An 11,334-nucleotide genomic window follows, 5' to 3' on the forward strand; every position below is an offset into this window, starting at 1 on the left:
AAATCTAAGTTTCGTTCAAGCTTCATTTATCTGCTGAGCCATTAGACTTTCAAAATTATTCAAAACAATAACGAGTAGTCACTTTTTTAATTAGAAGTGTCAAAGGGTTCCCTCAAGCGAAATTCTTCCCACAAAGAGCAGCAAAAATTAAAGATTCTCGGAAAAAAAGAACTTCCACTCAGGAGAAGAAATTGGTACTTCTTCTCAGCGAGTTAACAGGCCATTTTCTAATAAATAACGCAATTTTGAGATAAGGCAAGCGCTCCGTGCTTCCCTAAACAATTCTCAGCGCTAATCCACAGCCACAGAGGGCGATTAGTCCCCAAGAGCAGCTCGATACCCCAAAAGGACGGGCAAAACGCGACGAAAAACAACGGAGTCAGACACCTTGTTCAGGAAAAAAAAAAAGAATTGGTGCTTAATTATATATCACTCCCTTATTCCTCCGCTTTTGAAAAACATGTGGCACCCAACCCCCACACCCGCCGCGGGTCCCTCGCTTTTCTAACAGCATCGCCGCTTCACTGCTGATTCCATGAATTATTGGAATGACACTGGAAAGACAATCTCTTCCCATTCCACATATGGTGCGGGGGCGCAATCGAAATTTTATGTTGATGTTTAATTCCTCAAAAACGTTTACAGAGGAGCTTTCTGGAGGTTTCGAATAAAATTCAAGGAGAATAATAGACATAGAAATCGTATACATCTGCAGATTTTGCTGGAAAATTTCCTTTTGATCCCGGTATTTTGACAGGGACGATGTACTCCTCTCTCGTCAATACTTCGCCGCGCCTCAGACAAAAAAGGTTGGCTGAGATTACATTAGGTTGCGCCGAACAGCTGTGAAAACGCGACGGTTGTTCTCAAGGAAATGACGGGCAGCGCACGAGCATTTTCACAGATACGAGGTTTACGAGAGGACGAATAAAAATGAATGAAGGTAGGAGTGAAAGATGAAAGGAAGATCTACCACTAGAAATGGAAATGAAGTGTTCAGAATCAAAGCGAGCTTGAAAAAAAAGTAAAGCGAAAAAAAAGGGGAAACGGGTCAAAAGTAACCTCGAACACTCAAAAAAAAATATGTCTCCTTGACAGCATCAGGATATTATGTAGCAATAAAATCCTGTTCGATCCCAAACTCGCCCGACAGTTTTGATCACTAATTTTCCTTGTCAGTTCATTTTGAACACTGGATTTAGAATATTCAAAATGAAGAGAGTTCGAAACTTCAAATTAGACATCCTCGAAATCCCCAAACTTCAAAAATAAACATGGAACAAGCTATTCACTGACCAGTCATTGATCGAAAACCTTATTCGATGCAAAGTCCGCCCATTGGCCCGTCAGGTAACGTCGATCAATTCTTCCTGTTGATTCAATTCTAGGATTTGAACTGCCTGGGAACTACTTATTTCCCCTTCGAGAGGATAACTGGCCCAATCACAACAACTCAGTAAGTATTTCTGACACGCTCACTCTCTGGAACTAGAAGGGATGGGATCTCTTAGTTTTTCATCCAAAATTGTAAGGCGGGGTTTGCTGAAGTATGTTTTGTCAACGGCTTGCATATCCTGGATTTTCCAGAGAATTTCAAATTCCGTAAAAAGTGAAATTTTCCATCACAACGTCCCACGCCAACCACGTTCGAGAAAAACGTTGTTTTCTCCCATCCTTTCCGTGAGCCCTATTCCAAAGAACTGTAATTCTACTATCCCCCTTACGGTGGTTCCGTCCTTAATTGTTTTATCGCTGTCTCTGTAGACCTTTAAGAAAGTTGATCATAAATCAGCTTAAAATATGTTAGTTATTAATATTCCCCTAGTAAAATAGTAAAGACACACTTAAAAATACTGAAATTAAGGTTAAGTCGGAATATTTTAGTCAATTTTAAAATGCTGAACTTTCTCGAATATTATTCTTCCTCGTAAAAAGCAGCCTTCTTGGCTGAGAAAATAAGAATGTTTTCCGCTTACTCCTAGACTCCGAAAAAAAAAACTCTAAACTAAGAATAGAAGAAGGACAATTTCGAGAAATAATTGCTATTTCATCGAAAATTGGTGGAAACAAAAACTTTGATTATGTATCTAGAAATAGTAGTCAATAGATAGAATTTAAAAAAAAAATTAAGAAGCAGATAGAAAATATAACACTTGAGACAATAATAAAAACTAAAAGCATTCGAAAATTCGGTATATCATCGGCAAAGGATTGTAGCATTACGGTTAGGTTATCCTAGAAGAAGCAAATAGTAAAGTTTTGTGAAATAAATGTAATTTTAAGAGAAATTTAAATCTAATTTTAAAAAAACACAACAAATATTATATCATCACAACAAACAAACAAATACATATGAAACTCGGAAATTTTCTTACAGATCGAAAAATCTATTTCGAAATTCATGTAATTTTTCTAATTTCAATTAATTTATTTATATTCTTCACCAAATTTCCTCTACTGACCAAGCCAGTTTCTTTGAGGTGCCACAATTTAAATGTGGCTCCTAATTGAACCTCTGAGTCAGCTGTCAACACGTATTTCAACAATTCTTTCGGGTCCTAAGGCTAACATTGTTTATCACTTACTCCATAATCCATTATAACACTAAGCACTTAAGTTCAACTACGCAAAAAGTAAGTATTCGAGTAGAAGAAAAAACAAGCAAAAGACGTGAATAAAGAAATTCAAAGAAAAAAATCAAGGACATTTTTGCACATATAAGCGCTCCGCATAAAAACTGGTTCACAAAAACAAGTGCAATTAGCATGTAAAGCGAAAATATCTAGTGACAGTAGAAGAAATTATGAAAGCTGCATTTTTTTCGCACAAAGGAATCAAATGTGGAAAGAGAAAAAAGAAACAACAAAAAAAAGGGGGATTTGGGGAAAAGAAAAAACTCATTTGGTGAAATCTAATGTAAACAATACGATAACAAAAAATCAACCGCTATTAGACGGTGGAGTCTCAGCCAATTTTTAATGAATATAATGATAAAAAGCAAATGAAAACACCTTTATTTATATGGGAAGGAGTGATATGCACGATTATTTAGAAACAAATGCAAATTTTTCTCAAGTTCGTATCACGGAGACGGCTTCAAAAAAAAAAAAAGAAAGAAAATGATTGCACGAGAGTGGCAGAAATCTGAGGGTAAAAAAAAGATGCGAAAAAGTTTTTCTGTGTGCATAGAAATTTCACTCTATACATTGAGCGAGTAGACGAAGCCTTGAATTTTTCTAATGAACAATTTTGTCCGTGAAAAATATTGTAATATTAGTGAACAACTCATTATGAGTCATGATCGCCGCTATGGTCCCGTCAATATTTCATGTTCTTCGTGCTCTTTGTTCTGTTATGCTTCGCCTCCATTAAACAAATCCACGATGGCTTCGCGTTCGTGCTTGTGACGGGACATTCGCATAACTCCACCCACGAACCACACATTCATCGCGCCACATGGTTACACTCATAGGTTCAGAATTTCCGTCAGCTACAAGCATCCAAGACTCCCAGAACCATAATCTCTACATCAATAGTGAATGTAAACATATAACACTCCAGAATATGTCTTCCTTTTATAAAAAGACAGAATAGAACCTATTCTCATCAAAATTTCTCACATAAAAAAATATTTTATAGGACTCATATTGGCAAGTATTGGCAGTTCTTTCAACGAACATCCTTTTCACATTATTTTAGGATATACAGGAAAGCCTTTTAAACCGCTTATAGAAAAATAAAGGAGATAAATACGAGCAAAATAGGAGCAAGTTTGAAAAAAAATCTATTAAAAATGAAAGAACACAAAAAAAAAACGAGAAAAATACCAAAAGAAAAAACAACAAAAAAAGAGAAAAATAATATAAATTTGAAGCAAAGACTGCACTGTTGTTTTAGTTGTGGCTATTTTGGGAAATTCACTTTTTCTTTGTATATTTCGGCAGGTCTGTGCAATTTTTTAAAACAAGGGGAGAAAAATTTCTCTTCGTATAGTGAAAGTTCTTTTGATTTTTTCCTCGGGCGTATATAGAATTTAGCTCTCCTGCACTTTTTTCTCCCTGTTCAAATTATTCCAGAATTTCTCAAATATCACCCCCTATAGGAGCCGAATCCCTCGAAATCCTTATTGGTCGGCTCATAAACCCTGCGAACACTGCTCTACTACTTTAGTCGAGCTCATATCCTAGCGTAACCCTTCGGCGGCGACGAAAAACCCTTGCGGCAGCCACCACCAGCCAGGCAGCCAGCAGCATACCGACCGACCGACCGCAGTGTAAAAATGAACATGACGCAGCGAATGTATGACACTCATACCAGCACTTTTTCTCTAACGTTCCCAAGCAAATAACATTATTTTCTCGAAGCACTTGAAAACAATTTAAGGTATTCAACGCAGTAAAGTCATTTCCAAGATGAACTGATTCCCCCTCCTCTTTAGCCTCACAAGAAATCGTCCAGGAACTTTCTAAAAATTTATCTCCTTCAGGGCAAATTTCGAGAACAACAGGATACGTGAAAATTGATTCGACCACATTGACGTCGTGAAAAAAAATTGTTACGTAACGTGAACAGAGGAACGAATAAGAATGGAATAAGGGGTGTAACAAAAAAAACTTTCAGAAATGAAATTATCGGCATACAAACCTACAACAAGGATAAAAATATGCTCCAAATTAGCAGTTTTGGGCTGTTTTCGAAAACCCATTCATTCTCCTCAACCCAACTCAAAAATGTACCGTCCGGTAAAAAATTGACAATATCTGCGTGGTGGGACCTTAATCTCATAATCGGGATGAACGCCAATCACTCGCCGCGTTACAGTGATATGTTGATAATTTCTAAAGCGGGCGAATGTATTTTTTTAAAATAATTTGCACCAAAACGTTAAACGCAATATTTTACATCAATGTAGGTTATTTTTACTCGACTATGCAGTTCTTCAATGAGTTCAGAGCGCATCGAGTACGAGTCACACGAGTAACCAGCTGAACCCACATGTTTTGCGGTTCAAGTGGGCCTTTTTCACGTCCCAATCCTAGCACGTTTATGACAAACACCCAGTTGCTTATGCGCAGCCGCGAGCACAATGATCAAAAAACGCGAATTAATCTCTGACCGAAGGTTCAATTAGAGACAAACGGACAAATGAAACGAGAGACAAGGAAAATCCGAAAATGAAGAGCTGAGAAAGATTACAAACAAAAAAATGATTGATTCGCTCACCTCTTGATAATGAAGTGGACTTAGCATGTGAGTATGCCATACCCAGTGCACATCCAAGGGAGGAATGACATTCATATCAGGATGAGCAGCCTAGAGAACAAAATTTTAAAAAAAACTACGAATAAAGGAGAATGAGAGAGATAAGATTACTATGAGAAGGTTCCGCAAAAAAAAAATGCTTCAAAAAATTCTGCAAATTAGAAACTGCTACGGAATAGCACCTGCATAGGAAGCCAACAGGTCTCATATCGTCGAATGGCTTGATTCACTACATCCACCTCATAAAGCAACGGTGCTTTTCGATCGATCATTCGTAGAAAATTCGCTTCACGCTGAAAAATAAGGAAAACGATGGTGAGGAATCAATCACTTTACTCTGTGAAGATTGAAAGTAAACGCTATAAAATTAAAATTTCCAGAAAGTTCGTCCTGGATTGTCTCTTGTATATTTGAGGTAGCAAAAGCGAATATTTTGTTTCATCATAGAGATTTTTTCTCACTACAGTATTATGACATACTCATCGTTAATTATATCAATCCATTGCACTCCGCATTCTTATCAAATCATAAAAAATATGGCTGTTAGAGTAATCATATTACACAAGCATTTAGAAAAAAAACAACAACGTAAAATTACGATGTCCTCCAATACCTTCGGAAACAAAAAGAAATGAAATTGGGAAGTTGAAAATTTGAAGAGATATGAAACTGAAGAAAAATAAGGTAACCCTTTGACGACAGCACGGCTCAACGATGAGTAGCACACTTCCCAACACTTATTTTCTCGCAATTTTCTAGTTGTTTGGAAGTGCTTTGAACTCAGTTAGCTTCTTATTGTTTATTATTATTTCCTTGTTTAAATATAGCTCGTGAAAGTCGACTGGCGTCAGATACGCAAAAAAAACGAGCTCACCTTCATGGGTTAAAGACTCCGCTCTAATAGTTGTCGGTGTTGGAAAGAGAGAATAATGGTGTTTACAGCAGGAAAATAAGCCATAAATGTTTTCCAAGGGAAGTTCATAAGGAGTTTTGAGAAAAATATTCGGAATTTTAAAATAGTCAGGCATGCTCGATGCTTCTTATGTAGGCCCTATCTTTATATCTTTTTTATATCATATCTGTATCTTTATATCTATATCTTATTTTATAAAAGTGTTCAAAAGAGAGAAACCATTAATTAACGCCGAACCGCTAATTGATGCCGAGCTACCAGTTAATTACCTTCTATATGTCTACTAACAAGCGCTACTTAATTATGTCAAAGCAACCATAGAAATGTTGACCACGGTTGAATCCCTCGCTCATTGGTTTGACATCCAGCAATGTTTCCTCCCCAGAGACTGCAGCTGTGATGTTGAGTATGCATGGATAGCCAAAACGTTTTATCCTTGCTGCTTTGCTCATCGATGCTTGTGCACGTGAGCGCCCAACAGCAGTAAATCATTGACAAAACACCCATCACTACTACCTTAATTGAGCACTTCTGCGCCAGGAAATCCAGGACAGCTGAAAGTAACCGCGGTGAGGGGGTGGGGAGAAGAGAGCGGTGACGAAGGCATTTATAAAGTTGCGATGTTTCGATTGCAAATTAGAAGCAAACGGAACTTTGAGAGACATTTTCTTTCCTCAAACGTGAATGTTGTCCACATCATGTTTATTGACATTTCATGTTTATTTTTGAGCACAGTAACATCCATTTCTCCTTATGCTTTTATTTGAGAACGACCTTTAATAAGTTTAACCTAATAACCTTTAAGTCCTATAAGGATTAAAATAAACACAATAAAAAGGGATTATTGAATTAGAGGGCAACTTTTTGTTTTTGCACTAAGGGACTTCTGTTACTTCACAATTTTGCCACGAGATCAACCTCGGAAGAGTTGTGCGCCTGAGTAATGCTGAGTGCATTCCGATCTGGTGACACATGGATCTAATCCTCCAAACAGCTGGCAAAAAGGATCTTAAGCACATAGTACAGGTGCATCCGTTTGCTGTTCAAGTAATTTATGTTCAAGCCTTGTAATTCCAGAGAATGAGTGGAGAAAGGAACGGAAATGCTTACAGCTTATAATCGACGATAATTCTTTTGAGAACCCATCAATCCACGAAGACAGAAATTAAAAATAGAAGGATAAAACCATTAAGAAATATAAGAAGCGGTTCGAGACTTTCTCCCGATTACTCGACAAACATGACGTCTTAGTTGGAATGACATCATGTGTATAGCGGAACAGATGTTCCAAAAAAAAAGAAATACAAACAAAATAGAGATATGTAAGTGAAAGAAAACGAATAGAACCATTAAAAATAATGAATGTTTCCTCTTTTTTAACCGCCCCTCAGCTAAACCCATATCAGCACAAATGTTCTCATTTCCAATGATAGCTTTGTAAGTATGTAGCTCATCCTACTTCAGATATTATACTTCAAAATTTGGAAATAAAGAAATCATCGTGTAAGTCGTAAATGCAGTAGAATCAATCAAAATTACGAATAGGGATTAAATGAAAAAGTGTTGGGCGGCAGAAACATTTACACTTACCAGAAGATTTAAAAAAACCATGGTATAATAAATAATAGCAGAGGTAGTGACCATATCCTCCAATGAGATCATTACCTGCGATGCTATCACTAGATCGATCGTGATCGCAGCCGCCATTTGTGCTGGGGTCGAACGGAGGGCAGCAGCAGCAGCCGCATACTCCGGCGGTTGCGACATGTTTGAGTCCAGGAGGACGTTGCGCTATAGAAATCACTCAGCAAAAATGGACCAGAAGCTAAAAATATACTTATTCTTTGATCACGGGGGAGAAGTTCGATAAATATCGCAAAGATTATCGTCAGGAATACGACAAATACATTAACATTACACAATAAACCGAGAAAAGTAACAAACAAAGAACCTAAGCAGCGGTAGCCTCTTTTTCTGTTTTCCTAAAAATTAGGAGACAGAGACAAAGATCGATCGATAGGAGAGTAATCATACATATTTTTGTGAAAGATCGCCTTCATTTTTTTTTCAAATGATTTTTATTCAAGTACATACAAATCTCCAGTTTCTAAGTACATCAACAATTCTTATGGCCTCTATTGACGCGATTAATTTTCGTTTGACATGAGTCTTAGCCAAGTTTTTATAGGAGATCGCTTGTTTTTGCAATTTTGACTGTGGGATGTCGGATTGTAGGACTATGTGAGTGATTAACACTTTTTCACTTCAAATAAAAGCTTCAAGAGCGAAGAGAGATGAGGCATAATTCAAATGCAGCGTCACCAAATTAAGTGAGCGTTACCATGCAAAATTTACTGAACGGCTTGTCGAAAGACGTTTGTGTGTAGAAGGAAATTAGTCACGAAATCATCTCAAGAGCTCGTAGTCAACTTATAACAATTGAAGTGAAAGGGTAGAAAAAAAGACGTTAGTGAGAGAAAATCTCAGTGAATTTGACGGCGCACGACAATCCATGCACGCTTGATTATATGTCTAAGCGGAAATTACTCTCTGAGGAATTTGAAAGGAGAATTTGAAATTCGCATGGTCTCTGGTGTCAAGTATCTAGGACAACCACCTCTACTAACAACTAGTTTTGTGTTCGATCAGGATCTGAAACCATCAAACCTCGTCATCAAAACTTAATGCTTCTGAATACGGTATGATGAGGGCATTTGAGTTCTATAGACACCAGAGAGTCAGTAACTAGTTCGAATATGGTTAGGGTCAAAACGACATGAAGCAGTAAGTGCAGTTGCGTAAGCGGCTGCACTCGAAGCAGTGGGGTGGAACGTAGCGGTTAGGATCGGGTGGGACCCATGCTAGCACTTTTCATTGCTACAGTTCGCAATGATCCCAACTCGATTCCAACCGCTATCTCTACCGCGTGCTTGGAACGCAGCCACTTACGCAAATGTACAGTATTTCAAGACGTTTTAACACGACACTATACGCACACAAATCGCGATAAGTTACGAATACAGTACTATGGAAATGACAGTAACAAAAAATGTGCTATAAAATTCTCTCATATCGGACAAACATTACTCCAAAGTGTACCCACATATTAAGGGCTTCCAGGTACAGGATATAGTAAATGAACAATTGGTCTCCAATTGCTAAAATTGCATAAGAATTAACTTTAACAAAATCAACCACTACAGCCGCGATCTTTTCGGCACTGAAGTGCACAAATTGCTGCATTTTCCCGTCGCGGGCATTAGCTATGTGCATAGAAGTAGGTCGGACGAAAAAGCTCGACGTGCCGGTAATTATCGTCACTGAATGGCGGGATTTTGCCCGCAAAAGTGCAAAAAAGTGGAATTAAGTACAAATAGCGGCATTCGTAAAAATGAAAACACCCAGATTGAAGGGAGAGTGAGGTAATTTACGTAGAAGAAAAGAAACAAGCATTAAAGAAGCTTTAGCAAAGAGCTTCATGGGAGGAAGCGCGAAAATTTTTCACAGATGTAAACGATAAAACACATCGCAGCGACAGGAATCGTAAAAACCTGGAGTGAATGCGACTTTGGACAAGCTACATCAATGATAGTATCCTAACAAGAAGGGATTCTTGGATGAATTCGAAACGCACTACTGCTTTCCCACAGCTACGACATCGATTGCAATGGAACGCTGAAAACGTGGAGAAGTCCACGCCCCACGTCCAGGTTGCCACGCCCACACAACGGAATATGCTTGGAGTGCAGAGCTTTTTAGAATTGCAACCAGCTGCATTGAAAATCCACCATAAGGTATAGAGCACGAGGAAGAGAGGCTTTTATGTGCCGCTCATTTGCTTATTTTATTGAAAACTAGCAGTCAGCGCCGATTTTCCTCAAGAATCACTTCGCAAGAAAGCATTTTCTCAATCTTCTAACAATATAATTTTTAAAAGGGACTGACAGAACGTACTGCGCCTTTTCAGCGTTATGGTTTTGCATCGCTCCTTGACACTGCCAATTATACGTAGTCGAACTAAAGAACCAACTAGTGAGAAAAAAATGAATACAGTGTGCAATCGTGTCAAAAGGAACTGAATCCTGATGCAGTTACGTACAGTGTGTGCATAAGCGGCTACAGTGGATGGAGCGAGCGGTTGCACCTGTTTGGGTCCCACCTCGATCGCAATCGCCAGCTCCGCCTCGGCGCCTTCGACTGCAGCCTTATGCATATATACCAGGGTCCAGGTTCTTTTAACAATAATATATGTAGTATATAGTTGAAATTCCTTTTCTATTTCTATCAAACAACAGAAATAGACAAAGGCCCACTGTGGCACTTACCAATGCCTAACTAAGCTATAGTTCTTTTCCTCGAAAAAAAAAAACCGAAGAACTGTTCACACACACACACACACAGAAGCTCATGGCACAAAGCATTCTTCTACGAGGAAACGTTCAAGGTGAAGCTAAACAAATGATCAATCGGTGTCTTCAAAACAAGAGTTCAAAGTGACAAATGTAAGACTATCGCTAGAGATATAAAAAGGGCCAGTATATGACGTCAATGGGACCAGCTCAATGTAAATTTCAACTATAAAAAAAACTAACCCGTCTTAACACTGTTTTACACCACCCAACCGTACTGACGCATCAAGAAAGAAACTGCAACATTTGCCGGTGTAAGTAGGCTAAAGTCGCCTTAACTTTTCCCTTCGTCTTTCTTTACTATTCCTGACGCATACCGTGGAAATTCTTCACATTTCTAGTGCAAAGTCGCCAAACTCTCAGCTCCGCTATCCACTCTCAACTCCTTGTCATCATTTTAATAATAATTAACGTTGGTGGAATCTGATGGACAGCAAATAGGCCAACACTCGATTGCAAAAATGTAGCAACATGTAAATTACAAGCCGTCTTGTAGATCACTTCGTAGCGCTTCAGCCGGCTTGCGCTACCACAAATTTCATTCCCAACATATAGTATGCCAATTGTTTCTCGATAGAAGAATTGGATCCACCTAGTTAGAGCAGTTTCTGCTTATAAGAAGCCTGGTGCAGTTGCGTAATTGTTGCGTTTGAGATAGGACTCTCGTTACTTTTAACCGTACCGCAGACATGAGTATGGATTTTTTGTGTCATTTGCGAATGAATTGAAGCGAATGTAATCACTACGGTA

General features: G+C 38.3%; 1 protein-coding gene across 2 annotated transcripts in view; it reads right to left on the minus strand.

Annotated features, from left to right (window-relative positions):
* The window catches only part of RB195_004987 (uncharacterized protein), a gene marked incomplete at both ends in the record, with an annotated part of 32,251 nt that extends 21,863 nt beyond the window's left edge, over positions 1–10,388 (minus strand). The window contains 3 exons of one of the 2 annotated variants that reach the window (XM_064177242.1): positions 5,224–5,313; positions 5,445–5,555; positions 7,841–7,942. In XM_064177242.1, coding sequence (XP_064034368.1) covers positions 5,224–5,313; positions 5,445–5,555; positions 7,841–7,942 — 303 coding nt within the window. Of the gene's footprint in view, positions 1–5,223; positions 5,314–5,444; positions 5,556–7,840; positions 7,943–10,274 lie in introns of those variants that run through there. The other variant, XM_064177243.1, reaches the window with a different exon arrangement.
* Between the last annotated feature and the right edge of the window lie 946 nt (positions 10,389–11,334).

This window comes from Necator americanus, chromosome I (genome assembly GCF_031761385.1).
Source record: "Necator americanus strain Aroian chromosome I, whole genome shotgun sequence".
Lineage (NCBI taxonomy): Eukaryota > Metazoa > Nematoda > Chromadorea > Rhabditida > Ancylostomatidae > Necator > Necator americanus.